Below are 21,812 nucleotides of genomic sequence, written 5' to 3'. Positions count from 1 at the left end.
AGAGGCCATGGGGCATTCCCCTGGGATGTCTCCACTTTTTGGAGGATGCAGCCTCCTTTTTATCCCAATTTCCCAGCCACATTTCCCTCTCTTTTTCCCCATTTCTGAGGTACTTGAGAGGTTCAGACTTCCCAAAACTCCTGATACCAAAGATTCCCCTCTAATGTATAATCCTCCCTTTTAATTCTTAATTCTTAAAAAATTTAGGTTTTTTTCCCCATTGTTTCTTTCATCTTTCAATGTCCAATTTCATTTATCAGCAAACCTAAAATGTATTTGTAAAGGCAAATATCTTTTTGCATTCATCAATCAGTGGAATCCTTCCCATTGTTTCTTCTATCTCCTCCAACCCCAAACTCCAATGACCCTACCTAGACCCAGCTGGATTTTTTTCCTCCAAGAAAATTTTATTTCATTTTATTTCCTGGAAAGCTGACTAACAATGCACTCTGATTCATCCTGAGTCCCTGGAGAGGATCTTCCTTCCTGCCCAGGTGATGGGGAGTTGGGAGAGCACAGCCTGAACTTTTGGGTGAGAAGCCTCTGACACACCAAGATTTTAGCCAAAATCAACTGCTTGAGGGGCAGTTTCCCCTGTCTCACCCACCCTTCTGCTCTATCTCTGGCCTAAAATTCTCAGATTATGTATTTAAAACAATTTCTTTGGTGAACTGCAGTATCCAAGTGCTGGTTTTAGCTACCAGCAGACCCACAGCTTGTTTGTAAACAGAAATCTGCTATTCCTCTCACTGCTTTTTGGGGGAGTTTGTGATGCTTTGTTGTCCCCTCCTTTCTTTGCAGACGGGTTCACATCCAAATTTACAGCTCCAGGCTGAGTTTTAGTTATTCCTTTTTGCCCTCAGCGCAGAGAAAACACTTAGGATAATTATTTGAGCTGCTAATGAAGCAGCTCCAATGCCCAAAATTGAGACCACTAGATGTCAGTGCTGCCCTACGCTGCGGTGGGAAACCCTAAATCCAGCAACCCTAAATCCAGCAACCCTAAATCCACCCTGGGAATTGCTGGGGAAGTGGGACCAAAGAGGTCCTGCAGATCAAACCCCACCCCACAGCAAAAGGAACATTTCCAATAGTTTTCATTTAAAATAATCAGATGGGTGGAAATGTCTACCAAAAAAAGCAGCTTTAAATCAGAGTCCTGGCCAGTGTCCTGCCAGGTGATCTTCAGAGAAACCATCCTGGCTGTGGAGATTGGTAAAGGGAGTCAGGGAAATGGTTGTTCCTTTGAGGAAAGGGGAGATTTGGGCTGATTTGGAGCCAGGGGGTGAAAGAAGAAGTGAAATTTGTCGCTGTGAATCTGTGGTCGCTGCCTTGCTGTCCCCTCCCACCATGGCCACAGCCACGAGAGGGCCCTCCTGCCTTAAAAGTGGTGGAGATTTAGGGTTTGGTGCTTCAAAACCCTGAATGCCCCATAAAAAAGGGTTTTCCTTCCTTTCCTTCCTTTCCTTCCTTTCCTTCCTTGCAGCAGCTCATCCTTGGAGATGATTTATCAGCAGCACCAGAGGGTTGGCTGCTGTGAGAGTGATACTGGGTGAATGCTAACTCTCCTTAATCCTCTAAATGTGGGAAAAGAAGATTTTTAGGATTCAGGAAAGGGCAGGGACATCCAGGATGGGTCGTGGTTCATCACCTGATGCTGCTGCCTCTGAGATTTGGTGCCCTTGGTGCTGGGCACATCAAGAGCCATGGCTGTGATTTGATACAATTTGTAAGTATTCCATTTCTAATTTCTAAACAATCTTTAGATTTTTCCATATAATTTTCTCTGTTTTCCGTATTTATTCTCTATTTTTATTTGCATTTTGATTTGCAATGCCATCATCCATTGCCTTCATTCCATTTCACACCTGGATTTCCAGAGCAAGGATGTGGCACTAGAGGTCAGCCTTGCCTCAGGGTGGGTTTGCAGCTCCAGTTGTGCCCAGGGGCAAGGGAACAGGTTTATGGCTTTCCAAAATCAAGGGCTAAATCAAAATCAAGGGTTGTTTCCAGCATTGCAGCCTCCTCCCTGGGGAGCTGCTTCTCTATTTTCTGTCTGGGTCTTGGGGCTTCCAAGGTGTCCTGAGAGCAGAACATCAGTGAGAAGATCAGTGAGGAAATCCTTTTGGGGATTGGAGCTGCTTCATTAGCAGCTCAAATAATTGTCCCAAGCGTTTTCTCTGCCCCGAGGGCAAAAAGGAATAATTAAAGCTCAGCCTGGAGCTGCAGATTTGGATGTGAACAAAAGCAAGGAGGGGATAGCAAAGCACCCCAGCCTGGTCCTTCCTGAGACTCCAAAGTTGTGTCTGCTCTGGGGTCAAAACCCTCTAAAACCCTCCAAGGAATAGCCCATGAATTCTGTAAATTAATATGGCATGTTAGAATGAAAATACTCTTTTCTAGAAAAAATAATAATAATAAAAAATATAATTTCCCCTACTCTCTATTCCAGTCTTACATGGTTCGTGGGCTGATGAAAATGGCTGAACTTTGTAATGGTTTTGCTGAGTGTCCTCTGGTGTCCCTGTCCCTGACAGCAGCACCCCAGAGAGGGAATCCAAAATGTCCAAAATGTCCAAAAAGGAGACAGAAGAGCCCTTTTTGACTTTATTCAAATAAAGGGAGAGGCTATGGGTATTCTCTGGGGTTTCTCAAATTTTTGGAGGATGCAGCTCCTCCATCCCATCCTGGGAACAGGATGGAGCTGCTCAGGTGGGAACAGCATCCAGAGAGGGAATCCATGGATGGATGGAGCTGCTCGGGTGGGAGCAGCATCCAGAGAGGGAATCCATGGATGGATGGAGCTGCCCAGGGGGGAAGAGCATCCAGAGAGGGAATCCATGGATGGATGGAGCTGCTCAGGTGGGAACAGCATCCCAGAGATGGAATCCATGGATGGATGGAGCTGCCCAGGGGGGAACAGCATCCAGAGATGGAATCCATGGATGGATGGAGCTGCCCAGGGGGGAACAACATCCCAGAGATGGAATCCATGGATGGATGGAGCTGCCCAGGGGGGAACAGCATCCAGAGATGGAATCCATGGATGGATGGAGCTGCCCAGGGGGGAACAACATCCCAGAGATGGAATCCATGGATGGATGGAGCTGCTCAGGGGGGAACAGCATCCAGAGAGGGAATCCATGGATGGATGGAGCTTGCCCAGGTGGGAGCAGCATCCAGAGATGGAATCCATGGATGGATGGAGCTGCCCAGGGGGGAACAGTGCAGTGCTGAGTGCTGGGCCACCAATCTCTGCAGGTGAGCAGGAGCTCCTGATGCTGGGTTTGGCATGGGTGGCACTGGCATCTGCCTCTTCTAAATTCCCATGTTCTGTTTGAAACCACTGTGGAAAAACCTGTGTCTCTCTTCCTCAAAGAGGAGAAAGCCTTAAATGCTGAGGGGAGTGAGGAGAAGGGATTTTAGATGCTTTCAGAGAAAATGGACTATCAGCAATCCCAGGACCTGCAGTACCAGCTGGAAATCACCCAAACCCAGGAGTTGTGTTGTTTTTATTCAGTCATCCTCAGTCACTGGAGAGGATCTTCCTTCCTGCCCAGGTGATGGGGAGTTGGGAGAGCACAGCCTGAACTTTTGGGTGAGAAGCCTCTGATACACCAAGGTTTTAGCCAAAATCAACTGCTTGAGCTTCAGTTTCTCCTTCTATAACCACTTTCTGCTCTGTCTTTGGCCTAAAATTCTCAGATGCTGTATTTAAAACAATTTCTTTGGTGAACTGGAACATCCAAGATATATGTGAGGTTTATTTTTTGCTCTTTTTGTGTTTTAAAATGAATAACTTTGCATCACGGTGATGAATAAATGAAGCAAAATAACTTGGTGCTTCCTGGAGATGTTTGGGATGAAGGAAGAGGAAGGTGGGAGAAGGAAAATCCACACTGCACACCAGCTCACACTGATATTTCAAGATCAGAGTGAGCAATGGATTAAGCCTGAGTGAGATGGGCTTTACCTAAAAGTGGTTTCTAGACAAAAATCAAAGCAGAAGCAGAATCCACCTCACATCTCTTGATATATTTAATTATCTACAGCTGCTCAGAATGTTCCAAAGGCATCTTCCACCTCCATTCCCAGCTTTCTGTGTGCTGTCCTTCAAGGCACACACCTTCATCCCAAATCCATCCAGCCCAGAGGGACTGCAGGGGTGAGGAACAGCCAGCCTGGAGGGACAGGAGTGACCCCACAGTGTCACCTGCACCAGCTCCTGCCTTCAGTGTGGGGTTCAAGCAGCTGCTGGCTTGTCCCTGGAGAGAAAAATCCCATCAGGTCCTTGAGCAGGAGGAAAACTGAAATAAAAATGTGATTCCTTATTTTATGGAGTGCTCTGGAACATGGAAAGGGTGAGCAGGGTGTGCTCCTGTGCTCCACAGCTTCTCTGCTCACCTGGGCAGGGGAGTGATGGTTTGGGTTAGGGGTAGGTTAGGGTTAGGCTAGGGTTTGGGTTAGGGAATTGCTGCTGCAGGGAAGTGATGGTTTGGGTTAGGGTCAGGGTTTGGGTTAGGAATAGGGTTAGGGTTTGGGTTTGGGTTAGGGTTTGGTTTTGGGTTTGGGCTGGGTTTGAGTTTGGGTTGGGGTTTGGGTTAGGGTTTGGGTAAGGTCTTGGGTTTGGTTTTGGGTTTGGGTTTGAGTTTGAGTTTTGGTTTGGTTTGTGTTTGGGTTAGGGTTAGGGTTAGGGTTTGGGTTAGGGTTTGGGTCACAGTTCGGGTCTGGGTTTGGGTTTGATTTTGGGTTTAGGGTTAGGTTTGGGTTAGGGTTTGGGTTAGGGTTATGGCTAGGATTAGAGTTAGGATTTGGCTCTGGGTTTGGGTTTGTTTTTAATTTTGGTTTTTGGTTTGGATTAGGGAAGTGCTGCTGCAGGGAAGTGATGGTTTGGTTTGCAATGCCTTGGGGCAGGTGATTCCCAGCTGTTCAATTTGATGAAGGCTGGGATGGAGATCCAGCTGATCCATCCCTGTTTTCCAGCCCATGGCACACCCCCAGCATCCCAGGACACAGCCAGTCCCGTGCCTGGAGGCTCCAGCAGGTCTCAGCCCAGGCACAGCCAAACCATCACATTTTCTGCCTGCCTTTCCCCATCAGGAGACAATCAGATGTTCTCCAGGCTGGAGATAAAGCTCCTGCCAGCTTGGTTTGACTCATCCTCCTGATGAGAGCTGCCAGATGGAGGGGCTGGAGCTCAGGGGCAGCCCTGACCAACTCTGGCTTGAGGATCTCCAGTCTGGTGGCAGCTCTGGGATCCTGTGGCTCTGTGGATGCTGCTGTGGTCTTTGGAGGAACATCCTGCTGAGCAGAGCAAGGCTGTGGGAGGGAGAAATTCCCGCCTGGCACCTCACGATGCTCAAGACTCTGTCTCTCTTCCCTTGCTCCTCCACTCCCTGGCTGCCCATTACCAACACCCCTGGGCATGCTGCACTTTGGCCAGCAGACAAATCCCTGATTGCCTCAGCCCAGCACAGTCAGATGGTTGTTTTGGGTCACAAGCTCAGCTGGAAGGCACACGACTGAGCAAACCACAGCACGGGGATGCACTGACAGCAAAACGAGCTGGGCTGTGGGCTGTGGGCCCTGTGCCTTAGGCAATAACTTTGGATTCTATTTCATACATGCACACATTCTTCAGCTGTGCTTGCATTTCAAAGGGTTTCAGCCTTTGCTGAAATCACATCAAAGCCAGTTTGTCCAAGAGAGGCTTTAGTTTCATCACCAAACCAAACTGTGGTGCTTGTGGTGCTGATAAATCTGTCCTTCAGCTTCAGGTTGTTGCTGAGGACTCTTCACTGCTCTCCAAAAATCCCATCCACAGCGAGATGTTCCCACACACCCTGCACACCCTGCACACACTGCTCTGCTGATCCCTGCATTGGGTGGGTGTGAGGATTTCCCATATACCCCACACAGGCTGTCCTGCAGTCTCAGAGCAGGGGATATTGCAGATGTTAACACTTATGGAGGGCACTTTGGTGCTCAGGGATGAAGGGATGCTGAGCTCAGAAGTGGAAATTGCCTTTGCCCCCAGCTGGATGAGGGTGGGGTGGTGGAGAGGGATCCCCCCAGTGTGAATGCAGGAATTGCTGGGGCAGTGTGACACTGGGCTGGCAGGTCTGGAGGTGCACGGAGGGGCACAGATCTTGGAGCTAGACACCCCTGGCTGTGGAAAACATTTATCTTCCCAATAAATCTGGGAACTAAGCCTCAGCTGTCTAATAGTGGGTTCCCCACTCCACTGAACTGTCCCAAATACCAGCACGGAGCAGAGGATGGAGGGCTGGAATAGCTGACCTTTAAAGGTCCTTTCCAACCCAAACTGTTCCATGACTCAATGATTCTATGACCTTTTATCTTCCCTGCACAGCCTTGTGCACACCAGAGGCCCCATCCCTGCGGGGTCACAGAGCTGCATCCCTTCACTTGGAGCAGGGTCCAGAAAAGCTGGAGAGTGGCAGGAGGGAGCCTGGCAGGTGGGAGCATCCCTGGGGGCTGCAGAGTTTCCCTCTTTGCTGCAGGAATAAAAGTGAAGAGGGTCTCCTTCCACTCCATCCCATCCAACAGCCCAATCCTATCCTGTCCCACCCTCCACATCCCACCTCATTCCATTCCCATCCCATCCTGTCCCATCCCACCCTATCTCACCTCACCCCATCCTAAAGCACCCCACCCTTTATTCCATCCTGTTCCAACCTCAGCATCCCATTCCATCCCACACGATCCTATCCCACTCCTCAATCCCGTCCATCTCACCCCATCTCATCCCACCCCTTATCCTGCACTATCTCACCTCACTCCATCCCAAAGCACCTCACCCTTTATTCCATTCTGTTCCAACCTCAGCATCCCATTCCATCCCACACAATCCTGCTCCAACCCCAGCATCCCATTCCATCCTACACAATCCTATCCCACTCCTCAATCCTGTCCATCTCACCCCATTTTATCCTACCCTCTATACCACTCTATCTCAAAGCCACATCCCACTCCATCCCACTCCATCCCACGCATCCCACCCCATCTCAAACTCGCATCCCACCCCATCGCACCGCACCGTTCCATCCCCTCCCGTCCTCCCGCCGGTGCCGCGCCCCCGCCCCGCTCCGCCCCGGGGAGGCGGCGGCAGCCCCGGGCGGAGCGCGGTTCTCTCCCGGCTCCGCTCGGCTCCTCGGCCGGCCCCGCTCGGCCCCGCTCGGCCCCGCTCGGCCCCGGCCCCCGCCCCGCGGTGCCTGCGGCGGGGCCAAGCCGCGCCCCGCTCCGCCGCTATAAGAGCGCGGTGCGCCCCGCGAAGCAGGTACCGGCGGGGCCGCTCCGCTCCTCCAGCCTCGGCGGGTCCAGGAGGAGGAGGAGGAGGGAGGAAGGGGGGGGCCGGGTGCTGCTTTCTCCCCCCCGCGCCTCCCCCGAACCCCGATGCGGCCGGCCTGAGCAGCCGGGACGATGCTGCCGCTGCTGCCGCTGCTGCTGCTGAGCGCGGGGGCTGCCCCGGAGCCCGACTCGGCGCTGGTCACCCCGCTGCGCCTGGACCCCGACATCAACGGGCCCGCTTACTTCAGGGGCGGCCCTGCCGAGCCCCCGCGCGGGGGGCAGGCGGTGGTGATCCAGCTCTCGGCGTTCGGGGAAGATTTCTACCTCCACCTCTCCCCCGACGCCCGCTTCATCGCGCCCGCCTTCGCCGCGCACTACCTGGGGGCGGCCGCCCGCCCGCTGCCCGCGCTCCGCCACTGCTTCTACTCGGGGGATGTCAACGCCGACCGCGAGTCCTTCGCCGCCCTCAGCCTGTGCGGGGGGCTCCGCGGCGCTTTCGGCTACCGGGGAGCCGAGTACCTGATCAGCCCGGTGCCGGGGGGCGCGCCCGGGGGGCTCCACCGCCTGCAGCGCCGCAGCCCCGGCCGCCCCGTCGGGGCCGGAGCGTCCCGGTGCGCCGTGGGCTCCGGGCTCACCCCCGGCGTGCTGCAGGCGCTCGACAAGTACCGGGGGCGTGCGGGGGGCAAAGGCGGCCGCGCCAAGCGCTTCGCCTCGGTCCCGCGCTACGTGGAGACCTTGGTGGTGGCCGACGAGTCGATGGTGAAGTTCCACGGGGATGACCTGCAGCACTACCTGCTCACCCTGATGGCCACGGCCGCCCGCCTCTACAAGCACCCCAGCATCCGTAACCCCATCCAGATCTCCGTGGTCAAGTTCCTCCTGATCGGGCAGGATGACAAGGGGCCCAAAGTCACCAGCAACGCCGCCCTCACCCTGCGCAACTTCTGCGCCTGGCAGAAGAAGTGGAACAAGGTCAGCGACAAGCACCCCGAGTACTGGGACACCGCCATCCTCTTCACCAAGCAGGTGGGTGCAGGAGCTGCTCCCCCCTGGCACAGAGCACTGGGCTGAGGTGTTCTGCCACCTGTGTGCATGACGGGGGAGGCTGTGCGTGAGCCTGTCCCTCTTTCCCAGGGAACCTCCACTCTCAGATGCTGGGTGGGGGATGCAGAGGCATGGGGCAAGCAGACTTGGGCCAGCCTTGCTGTCCCCTGGGCAGGTTTTGGCTAGGAGCCTGGAAAAATCCCTGCCATGGGGTGAGTGAGGCCAGGAGGTGTCCACAGGCAGAAACCTGCTGCTCCATCTCCTGCCTCCATGCAGGAGCTTGGCCGCGAGTGCCCTGCGGCTCTGAGTGCGCCCTGAAATGAGAGGTCTGAGCCCAGAAGAGGAGGAGCATGGTCCTGTTCCCCCTCCCCAGCTGGGAAGAGCTCACAGTGCCACGTGCCAAGAAAAAACCTCTCCCTGCTTCCTCTGACTCATGCCTGAGGTTCTCCTGAGAACCTGGACCTCTCCTCAGCACTGGCTGCGCTGCATGGAGCCGGTTCAGGGCTGGAAGTGAAGCACCAGAGATGAGCCAGCACTCCAGCCCTCGAGTGGGGGAGAGCAGAGAGCCTCTGCCCCCAGTGCCCTGCGCTGGCTGCATCCCTGGGGTGGGAGAGAGGCCTGGAGCTGCCTCTGGCAGCGCTCCGTGGTGATGTGGCGTGTGGGATGAGCTCTGCATCCTCCCACCCCCACAAGCTGGGTGACACCACAGCTCCCACAGCCTCTCCCCACTGTTCCTCCCTCCCTGTAGTCCCGTCTCAGTGTGGACATCAGTCCAGTGCCTGCATCCCAAAATCCCTGATGGGATGGGAGGAGGATGAGCCCAGCTTGGAGGGGTCAGTCAGTTCTTATCTTGGCTGCAGCCAGCTTTGGCAGGAAAGGCTCCTTGCATTTTCTCCTTCCACTATCCCTGCCCAGATGTTTTTGGATTAGGGACAGGTGAGGAACTCCCCTCAGCAGCAGGGACACCATTCCCAAAATATTTTTTCCAGGTCAAGCCCTTGTGGTGGGTGGGAAGGATATAGCATCCAGCTCAGTCCAGCTGTCACTCGCCTGGGCTGGAGCAGGACTGAGCTGTGCAGGACGTGTAGGATCTTGTCCTGTGTGTCCTCTTGTCCTCCCCACGCCGGGCCAGCTGTAAATCCTCGGGGAGCACAGGCAGGATGGAAGGCCAGGCTGCTGGAGCAGCTCACAGAGGAGGACTCTGCTGACACCAGGCAGCTCCACCTCTGGTGGAAGCCCCGTGAGGTCACTGGAGCTGCACGTGGGACAGAGCCGGTCCCAGCCATTCGAAAGATGTGGATCACGTCTGGGCTGCATTTTTTACACATTGCTAAACCATCCATTCCTGAAATCCCAAAGCAAGCTCAATGCAAAGGCACACGGTCAGGGAGACATCTGCCTTCCTTGAGTGCATCCATCTGTGGTCCCCTGACATCCCAAAGCTTATCTTCCTGCCAAAAAGCTGTTACATAAGCCCCCGACTTAAATTTCACCTCCAGCCTGGTTGATAGGCAGTTTTCACTGTGATGATGAGCTGCTGACGAATGGGGCTCTCTTTTACTGCTTGGATTTGCTCCCTTCCAACACTGAATGATGGATTTGCCTTGGGGAAGCTCAGTCCTGATCAGCTGGAGGGTGCAGATTCCCTTCCTACCTGAGCCACTGCTTGTTGGAGGGTCCTGCAGAGCTTCAGCTGCCCTCCTGGAATATCCCTGCACACCATGGCTTGTCCATCCTTCCCACCCCTCCTGGATGTCACACTAGTAAACATTTTCTGCACATCTTTGCTTTGCTGTAAAACCAAAGGGAAGTTGCATGAAGGAAGATCTGGCTGCAGCCTAGCACCTGGGGGAATTTGGAGACGGCAGCTCAAGCCTCAGCTTTTTGGAGTTGCTTTGGATGCACACAGGAAGCCTCTGTGGCAGGGAGAGTGCTTGTGACTCTGAGTAGGTGAATTAATGCTCAAAGATCCCCCTGACTGACCTGTGGAACGTCTTGAGAAGCTCACAAGGGATGATGAGAAGCCTTGGGAGATGCCATGCAGGAAGGTCAGGCTGTCTGAGCAGGTTGCCTGCAGCCCTTGGGGGACCAAGGGTCCTCCCTGTACGTGTGCCAGCACCTGTGACACCAGTGACAGAGAGCAAAGGCAGAGCTGGCTCCTTGCACGGTGCTTTCCACCCTAAACCTCTTCAATTTATCTATGCTCCCCTCCTGAGCCGCCTCAACACTGGCAAGGCTGAAGGAGGTGCTCAGGTGGGGGACCAGGACCTGTCATAAAGCGCAGAGATGCTGCCTGGCACAGCCAGGCTGTCGTGAGGAGGCTGTGGTGAGGGAAAAGCCCCCAGAGAGCTGCTGGTGGTGAATCCCAGCGAGGCTCAGAGCGAGAAGTGGGTCAGTGTGTCAGTGAAGGTGTTGGGCTGGGAGCCAGAGCTCGCTGTGCTGGCGAGGAAAGAACTCTTCAAAGAGCACTGAGAGCTCTTCAGAGAGCCCTGAGCAGGGAGCTGTGAGGCTGGGACATTCCTCCCCACGCCCCATCCTCGCCCCAAACCCCCAGTGCTGGCTAGAGCATTTTGCACTTTCTCCCTCCACTATCCCTGCCCAGATGCTTTTGGATTAGGGATAGGTGAGGAACTCCCCTCAGCAGCAGGGAGACCATTCAAAATCAGGGCTGGCAGGGACTCCTGGGCAAGCTGCACCCCTGGCTTGGCTCAGGGTGGTGCTGCCACTGGGTCTTGGTGTGTTTGGGGACTGGCACTCTGCCCCTGGGCTTGCTAGCACTGTTAACCAACCTGTGGTGGCACTGCCAGGGCATCCTGAGGCTGCCACCTCTTCTCCTGGGATCAGGGATGCAGCAGGGCCCCAGCTGGGCAGGGAAACTGCAGAGCAAAGCGCTGAGCTCAGTTGTGTGCTGGGGTTTTCCACCACCAGAGCAGACCCAGACGTTTCTTCACGTCACCTCTCTGGAGATGCCGGTCCTGCTGTGGCCCCAGGTCTCCTGTTAAAGCCATCTCAGGCCTGGCTGGGGCTCTCTGAAGTCATCAGGGCTGTGATTTACCCACGGCTGAACCTGCCTGCGCGGGAATGCCTGCAGCTTGGAAACCTTGCTGGAAATATTGGCAGAGCAGCTCCTGCAGGATTCTGTGCAACCCAGGCGCTTTGGCTGGGCGAGTGCTGAGCATGAATCACACTTATTTATAGCATGGGAGCGCCCAGAGAGTCCCTTACTTTTCTTTTCATGTGGAAAACAGCTCCGTGCCCGCTGCATGGCCTCCCTGGCAGCCCTGGGGCAGCACCCAGGGAGGGGAGGATGCTCCAGCCCTCCCAAAGCCAAACCACACCCAGCAGGGGAAGGGAGCACCTGGGACAAGGTTGCTGCCAGGCTGCAGCACTGGTGTGTCTTAAATGGAATATTTTTAGCATGAGCATCTGGGGAAGGGCAGATCTGCCCATGATGAGACCCTTCCCAGCCTCTCTCACGGCAACATCTATGTAGGATGTGGCTGTCTTCAATGTGGGGGTGGAAGCCTGGGCTGGTTCCTACAACACCCCAATCCTATCCTGTCCCACTCCTCCATCCCACCTCATTCCATTCCCATCCCATCCTGACCCATCCTGCCCCTCATCCCATCCCATCCCATCCCATCCCATCCCATCCCATCCCATCCCATCCCACCCCACCCCACCCCACCCTTTATTCCATACTGTTCCAACCCCAGCATCCCATTCCATCCCACACAATCCTGCTCCAACCCCAGCGTCCCATTCCTGGGCTGGTTCCTCCTGGGCTGGTTCCTCCTTTGATCAGCTGGGCTTGGTTGCTCCTTGAAGGATGGCTGCAGAGTGTCTTAGAGAGGCAGGAGCACTTTCTGTAGCCTTGGAAACCTCAGGACCTGGTCCAGGGCTTTCTTTTTCCTTGGAAGAAGCTGAGAAATGAGATTGAGAAGTGGCTCAGCCCTTCAGGCCAGATGTGCTCCCATCCATCCACCTGGGTCTAGTCCTTGAGCTCACACTTAAGACCAAGGGAACCAGACTGGCTCATCTGTGACAAAACCACCTCCACCCTGGCCAGAGGAGCTGTTTGGGTAGGAAAAGCTGTTGCTGAAGGCAGGGCAGGATGCTACACGCATCCCTGGTGCTGGGGTTAAGTTGCAAACACAGGGTTGCAGCCTGAGCTGGGTCAGGACTGAGGTGTGGTTTCCACCTCTTTGGGCTTTCCTCCCATCAGGAGCTCCCCGTGGAGGGCCAGGGATGAGGTGGGGAAGGAGAACAGTGACACCTGTGCTGTCCCCTGTGCTAACCCCTTCCCGGTGTGCCTGGCAGGACCTGTGTGGTGCCACCACCTGTGACACGCTGGGCATGGCAGACGTGGGCACCATGTGTGACCCCAAGCGCAGCTGCTCCGTCATCGAGGACGACGGGCTGCCCTCGGCCTTCACCACCGCCCACGAGCTGGGTAAGGCTCCTGCCCTCCTCTTCCTCCCAGCAGCACTCCCAGGGGTCAGAACTGCCCTGGGTTTGGCCTCTGGATGATGAGACAACAGGTGGTACCTGGTGAGGCAGAGCAGAAATTTTCTACAGTAGAAATCTATTTTGATTTAAGTAGAATGTACATCTTTAAATATGTAGCTTCTGACTGCAAAAGCTTAGGCTCAAAGAAACTGCTTCAGTGAAAGACAGATAAAAGGGAAAGAGACAGAGAGTGATAGAGAGGGACAGAGACTGCTGTGAAAGCAAGACAACTTGAGCTAGAAATTCTTTCTGATAAAGAAGAACTAGCAGCAAGTGTCAAGCAAAATTCGTAAAAATGAATATGTATGAATTTCAGTTATTGTGAATTGTGTGCATATGTATTTGAGAAGGAGATAAGAAGAGACCTGAAGTTCCCAGAGGTACCCATGTCATTTTAAGAAAATGATTCCCACATGCGTCCAGCGCTGTAATAAACACACCAGCTTTACAACTTCCACAAAAGTTGTGGAGTTTTGTTTATCTCCACAAAGCACTGGTGATAGGGAAACTGCCTTTCCCCCGAGCCAGATGGGAAAGGGCTGCTGAGGGAGCTGAAGCAGCTTTGCTCTCATGGTTGCTCCCACGGCTGGGTTTCCAGGATTCAGGGGCCTGAAATAACAGGCAGAGGGCACACCTACCTCTGTGCAGCTGCTGAAGTCACCTGTCACCTTCTCTTCACAATTTCCCTTGCCCTTCCTTTTCCCTGTGCTTTCCATGTGCATGAGACATCTGGGGGAGAGCTGGAATGTTTGCTGGCTCTTCTGGGCTGTCCACAGCTGCAATCCTTGTGGGTCTGCCCCACTCCATGTCTCCGTCTCTGCTGAAAGAGGCTGGGGGGGTTCCTGCTCTTGTGCTGTGCTGGGTTATTCATGCTGCCTCTCTTACCCCACGCCCAGGCCACGTGTTCAACATGCCCCACGACAACGTGAAGGCCTGTGAGGAGGTCTTTGGCCGGCTGAAGACCAACCACATGATGTCCCCGACCCTCATCCAGATCGACCGTGCCAACCCCTGGTCAGCCTGCAGCGCTGCCATCATCACTGACTTCCTGGACAGTGGCCATGGTGAGTCCTGCTGTGCCCCTCACCCCCTGCCCATGTCCCTGTCCCCTGGGAACAGGGTCCAGCCCTGCAAGTCCTTACTGGGAAAAGTTGGTTGGCTGTAGAGCTCTTCCTCTCTTGGCTCTGTAAACAAATTAGAAGGAAATGGGAGGTTGGCAGCATTTCTGTAGTGTCCAGACCTCCTGGGTGTCCCCAGCAGTGACATCTGCACTCAGGCTGCTGGCACAGCTCCAAGGCATCACCAGGAGATGGAAGTACCTGCATGTGGGATACAGCCAAGATTGAGGGCATCCCTGGGCTAGCTTTGGCCCGATCTCTCCCTCATCTCCCTGCAGCAGTGCCTTCCCTCCCCACCCTGATCCCTACAGCCCCCAGGAGCTGACAGACCCTCTCCCACTCCTGCAGGGGACTGTCTGCTGGACCAGCCTGCCAAACCCATCCCTCTGCCCGAGGACCTGCCGGGCACCAGCTACAGCCTCAACCAGCAGTGCGAGCTGGCCTTCGGGGTGGGCTCCAAGCCCTGCCCCTACATGCAGTACTGTGCCAAGCTGTGGTGCACGGGCAAGGCCCGCGGGCAGATCGTGTGCCAGACACGGCACTTCCCCTGGGCCGACGGCACCGCCTGCGGCGACGGGCGCTTCTGCCTCAAGGGAGCCTGCGTGGAGAGGCACAACGTCAGCAAGTACAGGGTGAGTGAGTGTTCTGGGAATGCAAAAACACCTCACACAGCAAGTACAGGGTGAGTGCCAATGCTGGGAACCCAGAACAGGTCACTCAGTGAGTACAGGGTGAGTGCCTCTGCTGGGAGCCCCCAAATACCCCACTCAGCAAGTACAGGGTGGACATGGCACTTGGGGCTATAGTCTGGTTGAGGTGTTAGGGCATAGGTTGGACTCGATGATCTTAGAGATCTCTTCCAACCTCATTATTCTGTGATTCTATTTGTGGGCAGTTGGAGGTTTTCCTTGAGAAGAGATGGCTCCAGGTGTGGGGGTGATGGGTGTGCAGTGGTTGGAGGTTTTCCTTGAGTAGGAATGGCGGGTGATGGATGTGAAGGAATGAAGGATGATGGGTGTGCAGTGGTTGGATGTTCTCCTTGAGAAGAGATGGCTCCAGGTGTGGGGATGATGGGTGTGCAGCAGTTGGAGGTTTTCCTCGTGAAGGGATGGCTCCAAGTGTGGAGATGATGGGTGTGCAGTGGTTGGAGGTTTTCCTTGAGAAGGAATGGCGGGTGATGGATGTGAAGAATGAAGGATGGTGGGTGTGCAGCCCCTCAGGCTGTCCCTCCCTGCAGGTGGACGGCGGCTGGGCCAGGTGGGCGCCGTACGGGCCGTGCTCCCGCAGCTGTGGTGGTGGGGTGCAGCTGGCCAGGCGCGAGTGCAGCGACCCCGTGCCGGCCAACGGGGGCTCCTACTGCGAGGGCATCCGCGTCAAGTACCGCTCCTGCAACCTGGAGCCCTGCACTGCTGCAGGTAAGGGCTGGGGATCAGCCTCCAACCACCCCAGAAAACCAAAGCTGGAGGTGCAGGTTGGTGCCCAACACCACCTCTCTGTTGTTTCCAGTGCCAGGGAAGAGCTTCCGTGAGGAGCAGTGCGAGGCTTTCAATGGCTACAGCCACAGCACGAACCGCCTGACTGCCTCCGTCTCCTGGGTTCCCAAATACTCCGGTGTCTCGCCCCGGGATAAGTGCAAGCTCATCTGCCGGGCCAACGGCACCGGCTACTTCTATGTGCTGGCACCCAAGGTTGGTGAGAGACCCCCAGGGTCAGTGCCTGGACTGTGGGATGGCTCCAGTGCCCCTGGAGATGAATAGATTTTCCTTGTCTGGTGGGTGGATGGTGTTAGGTGAGGTGCCACCAGTGTGGTTATGAATCAGCTTGGGGCTGGAGCTGGTCCATGGAGGGTTTTCCTCTGGAAGATGTCATTTTTACCTCTTGTAAAGGTGCCTCTGGCGTATTCCTGTGGTTCTGGTGTAGAGGATGATAGTTTGGATACTGGGGAAGCAACGGGCAGAGCAGGGCGGACGTCCAGACATGGGACTGAGCGGGATGGTGTTAGCAGTGTCCCTGCAATGGAAAGGGCAGGAAATTCTGTGGATGGGAGCAGAAAAGGGATGTAGTCCCATCTATCTCTTCTTAGAGACCCCAAAATCCTGCCTGCAAAGCAGAACATGAGCAAAGAGCGACATGGTGCCTGCTGGCACCTCCTCAGGACCTGTCAGATGGATTGGGGTGGGATGGGCACAGCTGGGAGGCCTTGGGAGATATCAGAAGGAAATGCAGCAGCTTGTTTTTCTCACCTGGTTTAGGTTGTGGATGGCACCCCTTGCTCCCCGGACTCCACCTCGGTCTGTGTCCAGGGCAAATGCATCAAGGCAGGCTGTGATGGGAAATTGGGCTCCAAGAAGAAGTTTGACAAATGCAGCGTCTGTGGAGGAGACAACAAGAGCTGCAAGAAGGTCTCAGGCTTGTTCACCAAACCCATGTGAGTGTTTGGTTATCATGTGTGCTTCTCCAACTCCCAGCTCTCTGTTTTGGTGTGGGGGATGCAGGATTGTGGAGATGGTGATGGGATAAATCCATCCTGAGCCAAATCTGCTGGTGCTCATGTACATCACTGCACAGACACCTGGCCCAGCTCTGAAGGAGCAGCAAGACACATTTAATGTCCTGTTGACTTCTGCTGATGGAGTGCTGTTGAGCCAGAGGGGCTGAAGCATCTTCCTGTAACTGGGTGACATCAGCCTATGCAAAACTCAACGCAGCAAGGAAATTCAAACTGATCCTCACAGGAAGAAGACAAAAGTAGGGGTGGGAGGATATCAGGGCTGAAGTAATTCCCCATGTCACAGATAGGAGCTGATTGACATTTCCCAAATGTTCTCTCTTCAGAGACATTTGGGTAATTGAATCATTACTAATACATTTATCTTTACATGGTAGTTTCCCTCCCTGAGAAGCATTTTTCACAACAAATTTCTATCTATATCATATTTGGAATAACATTGATTTGCATAGTGATTTCTTTTTTCTGCATCTTGGGCAAAGGTTTGGCGCTTTCTCACTTTTTGCTGGTTCTGGACAGTTTTTCTTTCATGTGTTCATATCTTTTTCACCTGAAGTGTGGTCTGTGCATTGTTTTCTGTGCCTGATGTCCTGCCCCAAAGTCTCCCCCGTGCCCCAGCCTGCAGAGCAGGCTTTGCCCCTGAGCAAGGCAGTCCTATCCGGATAGCTCAATCCCTCTTGGAGACAGTGTCCAAATACCCAGGCCACTCGTAGCCGTGGGTACCTTAAACAAGCTAAGTGATTTCAGCTCTTTAGTGATTATCAGCTCTCTTATGATTTCAGCTCTTTGCTTGCTAAGGCACTGGAGGGCTAGGGGGAGAAGCAGATGAGAGAGAGGAGAAGGAGAGGTCCTGGTGGTTCCACAGCGATGGGTTTATTGAGGGGTCTGTGAAGGGTTCCAGCAATGGCTCTTCTTCTCCTGAATGGGCTACAACAGCCCCTTTCTATAGGGTACAGAGGGATCCAAACTTGTCCAATAGCAGGGGTTAGGGGAAAGTGACCTATGGGTTACAGAGATAAGCTGGGGTCCGAGCAGCGGAAGACAGGAGCTTATTTTGCTGTCTCATCATGACTCAGCAATTCCTACTGTTAAGTCTCAGCCCTTCACGGGGTCTTAGCCAATTCTGCTACACTGCCCTTCCCGCTCTTCCCTTTCAGGCACGGCTACAACTTCGTGGTGGTGATCCCCGCGGGCGCCTCCAACATCGACATCCGCCAGCGGGGCTACAAAGGCCTCGTCAGCGACGACAACTACCTGGCGCTGAAGAACGCGCAGGGCAAGTACCTGCTCAACGGCCACTTCATCGTCTCGGCCGTCGAGAGGGACCTCATGGTCAAGGGCAGCGTCCTGCGCTACAGCGGCACCGGCACCGCCGTCGAGAGCCTCCAGGCCTTCAAACCCATCCAGGAACCCCTGACCCTGGAGGTGCTCTCTGTGGGAAAGATGACCCCTCCCCGCGTGCGCTACTCCTTCTACCTCCCCAAGGAGAGCAAGGAGGATAAATCCTCCTACAAGAAGGAGGGCAAGACCCCGCCGGACCTCAACAACAGCGTGCTCAGCCTGTCCAACCGCCTGGACGGCGGGAGGCCGAGCTACAAGCGGCCCTCGTACAAGTGGGCGGTGGGTGGCTGGGAGGCGTGCTCTGTCACATGTGGCGATGGCTTGCAGAAGCGCTCCGTGGCCTGCCGCGACTCCTACGGCCAGCCGGCCGCCGAGTGCGACGCCGCGCAGCGCCCCGCCGACGTCCGGCTCTGCGGCGAGCCCTGCCCGGCCTGGGAAGCTGGACCTTGGTCTTCCTGCTCCAAGAGCTGTGGTCGGGGTTTCAAGAGACGGGCGTTGAAGTGCGTGGTGCCCAGCGGGCGCCTGCTGCCCCGGGAGAGTTGCAATTTTCGGAGGAAGCCGCAGGAGCTGGATTTCTGCACCTTGAGGCCGTGCTGAGCAGGTCAAGGGGTGCCTGCGAGGAAGGGCATGTGCCAGAGGTTGGGATTTGGGGAGATGTCCATAGCACATAGCAAAAGGGGGAAAAATAAGAAAAAAACAGGAACAAAAAGGGACCTGGGTGTGGGGACAGCCCCGTGCACCTGGGAGAGAGGGCTTTTACCAGCCAGGTCGCTTGGAGACAGAGCGGGAATGAACATCTACCTCGAAGCCACTGGACGACACGGAAACCACCGGTGGAGGCTGGGAACTGGGGGGACAGATGGAAGCGAGGAGGATCATCCCTGCCTGTGATGGATCTGCAGTACAGGCAGGGAGATGCCCCTAAATTGCACAGATGAAGCCTCCCCCCTCCTTCCCAGGACCAACCCTACCTCCCTTCTCCCTGGACTCCCCCAACACTCATGCTAAATGGGACCAAAAGGATTTACCAATGCAACGACCACCGGTGCGATGAGGCACTGGGACTGATGCCTCCAGGGCTTGCTGCTGGGGAATTTGTTGTCCCAGCAGCATCCCTGGGCCAGGCTGGAAGGTGGTGGCTTTATTTTCATTCTCTCCTCGTGTTTATGACCTGACCAGTGTAAATTTTATGGTGCTTAACTCTGTATTTTTTTAACCTCCTTCCTCCCCTCCTGATGGATGTAAACCTTGCATAGCAGGGCTGGTGTTATTCCCAGGGGATCTCACCAGCCTGAGGTTTCCTATGGTGCTTTGGGATGGGGCTGTGTGAACATCCAGATGCTCCTTTACACCCTGGTCCACCTGAAGCTTTTCAGGTCTTAAAGGCGTCACAGTGGACCTGAGGTTTGAGCTGTTATTCCAAAAAAGCAGCAAGCAGCTGTGCTGTAATTCCACAGGTCAGACACAGCCCCCCCAGCCACTGAGACTTTGCTTTGCTCTGGAAATGGTGCTCAATGGGACCAGTATGTCATGCCCAGACATCCCATAGCCTCCAGCCTTTAACCAGGCTGGGATATTTTTCCTCTGTGTAAAGCCTGCCTGAGATATCCTGAGCTCTGTCAGAGCTGGGGTCACTTCCCTGGCATCCCTTTGGAGCTGATGGAGGAGATCAATTTGGGTCTTTGGCTTTCCTGAGGAAAAAGGGGCTCAGTGGGGTTCAGGCATGCAGGGAATGAGGGACTGTCACACCTCTTGCTGCTGCAAAGCATCTACAACCATTTTCCCCTTCCAGTGATTCTGGGCCTGTTCTGTGCCTCTGGGGTTATTCTGCACCTCTGACAGTTTTGTAGCATCGTGCCTGTTGTATCAGAGGCTGTTTTACCTCTCCCAAACCCCATTTATCATTGAGGTCTCTTGCTCAGATCAAATCATCAAGGCACCATTGAATTTTTTGCTTTGTCACTGATGCAGGTGCCTCTTAATCAACGAGCTGTGACTGTGAGCAAGCCAAAGCTTCTGGGTCAAGCTGTGCAGTTACTGGGATCAGCAGAAAGGTATTTTAGGGATGAGACACAGATTTTGGGTAGGCAGAAGATGCCATCTCAGCAAATAAGGCTTGGAGCCTGCCATGCTTGTTGGAGGTCCAACAAGGAAGCTCTGTTGCCCCTTGGGCGGCTCCAGAAGCTGTGGTCAGGGTGAGAATGACAAGAAATGGGACAGGTGGCACGAGAGTTCCCTTCTTGGGCCTTTGCAGCTGCTCACAAACTCCTTGTGACAATATTTGTGGGCTCAGCCTCCCTGGGGATCCTCCTAGAGGATCCATCTGATGCCTCTTTCAACACAATCATGTTTTAGGTCTCCACAGAGCCAGGAGCAGATGTTGTGGTTGCTCTGCACAGCAGGGAACGGGAGTTAATGTTCTTAGGAAATCCCTTCCAGGTCTCCATTCCCATGAACATACCACCCATTTTCTGGGGGTTTTCCTGCATATCTGAGCCCGCTGCGCTTCCCTCTGGGGACAGAGCTCCGAGGAGCTGCCCTTTGGTGTCCTGCCATGCCACAGCTGCTTTCTAAGCCACCGAGAAATTGTCAGCCTGGTTGCTGAGGAGGGGAGGGATTGCTCGTGTGAGGTTCTTCTGCTGAGGGTGCAGCAGGAGGACGGAGATGCCGACGGTTCTGGCTGCTTTGTGTATACCATGTATACTGAACATCGATCTCTGCTGTTTGTGCGTCAGTAGCAAACCTGAAATAAATCTGTATTTAAAGTTATCCCCACGGGGACACGCTCCTGCAAGGGTTGTTTTGTTGGTGGCTGTGGGGCATTCTTTGTGTTATTGTGAGCCAGAGCCCTTTAGAGTGTCAGCTCATCACCTAAAGAACAAAACTGGCGCCTTTTTGGGCTTTCCTAAAAACAGAGACAAAATTAAGGGAATAAACAGCAGTTCTATTTATTGAATGGTCTACAGGTACATTTCATGCAGACAAAACCCAAACAAAAATGGACAATGGGTCATGGGTTTCACACTTTTATAAGTTTGGTCCATTTGCATTTTGGGGGTGAATCTGCCAATTCCAGCTTCAGCTAATGAAGTCATTGACCCCAAGTTTGCTGCCCCCAACTCCCTTTTGTTTCCATCTCTGGTTCCTGAGGCAGTGAGGTGTCCTTGACTGCCAGGCCTGGAGAGGAATTGTTGTGTCTGCCCCAAATGGGGAAGCAGCAGCTCCCACTGTGTGTGGAGTTTGGAGTTCTACACTAAAGAACTGCAGGATTGCAAATAGATGGAAAATATAAAAGCTTTAGTTATAGACTGAAGAACTGCAGGATTACAATTTCATAATTGTTCCTTTCCCTTCTGCTTCTTTCTTGCACCTTCACTGCCACCTTTATGGGGGAATTGTGTCATTGCTGAGCCTTTGTGGGCTTTGCTTTCCAGAGGGAAAGGGATGCTGGGCACCTTTTCTAACCCAACAGCCAGGCCTTCAAGCATTGTTTTCCAACTCATGCAGCCCTGAAACATATGAAAATAGAAAAGCCAAAATCCTAGGGCATCAAAGACAACACCTTTATAAGCCCAACTGGTTTATTCTGATTTGGTTCTGATTTGGGCTTTATAAGCCCAACAGGTTTATTCTGATTTGGTTCTGCTACAGGATTGGTTACTGGTAAAAAGGAAACCCAGCCTGAAGGAGCCCTGGTGAATCAGTTCCTGTGAGCCCCAGGGGAACTGGGGATGCTCACTGAAGGCGGCTGGTTTGCCTTAGGCTTGAATCAGGATGTTCTTTTGTCAGGCTGACAGGAATATAGAGTTAAAATGATTGATGTAAACTGGAACAGCACTCACATCCTGAACTACCCTGTCTGTGTGCTCCTCCTAAAACTCTCAGCACACCCTCCCTGAGTCAGAGCCCCCTGTCTGCCTGTTGTGCTGGGGCCAGTGCTGAGATAAAGCCTTTCCTGCTCCTGGGCTGTGTCAGCTCAG

The 21,812-nt window shown here is 54.1% G+C and overlaps 1 protein-coding gene and 1 long non-coding RNA gene across 2 annotated transcripts; both read left to right on the top strand.

Moving 5' to 3' along the window:
• The first annotated feature begins 985 nt into the window (after window positions 1–985).
• LOC113459984 (uncharacterized) lies at window positions 986–4,331 on the top strand. The gene is made up of 2 exons (XR_003381598.2): window positions 986–1,729; window positions 3,382–4,331. It is a non-coding gene; the product is annotated as an uncharacterized LOC113459984 (long non-coding RNA).
• A 2,869-nt stretch (window positions 4,332–7,200) lies between these two features.
• On the top strand, window positions 7,201–20,666 carry ADAMTS15 (ADAM metallopeptidase with thrombospondin type 1 motif 15). Its single transcript, XM_074559480.1, has 8 exons — window positions 7,201–8,337; window positions 12,676–12,808; window positions 13,761–13,928; window positions 14,331–14,614; window positions 15,220–15,397; window positions 15,489–15,670; window positions 16,235–16,410; window positions 17,649–20,666. Exons 1-8 carry the CDS (start codon window positions 7,444–7,446, stop codon window positions 18,427–18,429), a joined length of 2,796 nt encoding a protein of 931 aa, XP_074415581.1. The 5' UTR covers window positions 7,201–7,443; the 3' UTR covers window positions 18,430–20,666.
• The last annotated feature ends 1,146 nt before the right edge of the window (window positions 20,667–21,812 follow it).

The sequence above is a fragment of the Zonotrichia albicollis genome, chromosome 27 (assembly GCF_047830755.1).
Source record: "Zonotrichia albicollis isolate bZonAlb1 chromosome 27, bZonAlb1.hap1, whole genome shotgun sequence".
Lineage (NCBI taxonomy): Eukaryota > Metazoa > Chordata > Aves > Passeriformes > Passerellidae > Zonotrichia > Zonotrichia albicollis.
This window is presented reverse-complemented; position numbering and strand designations above follow the sequence as displayed.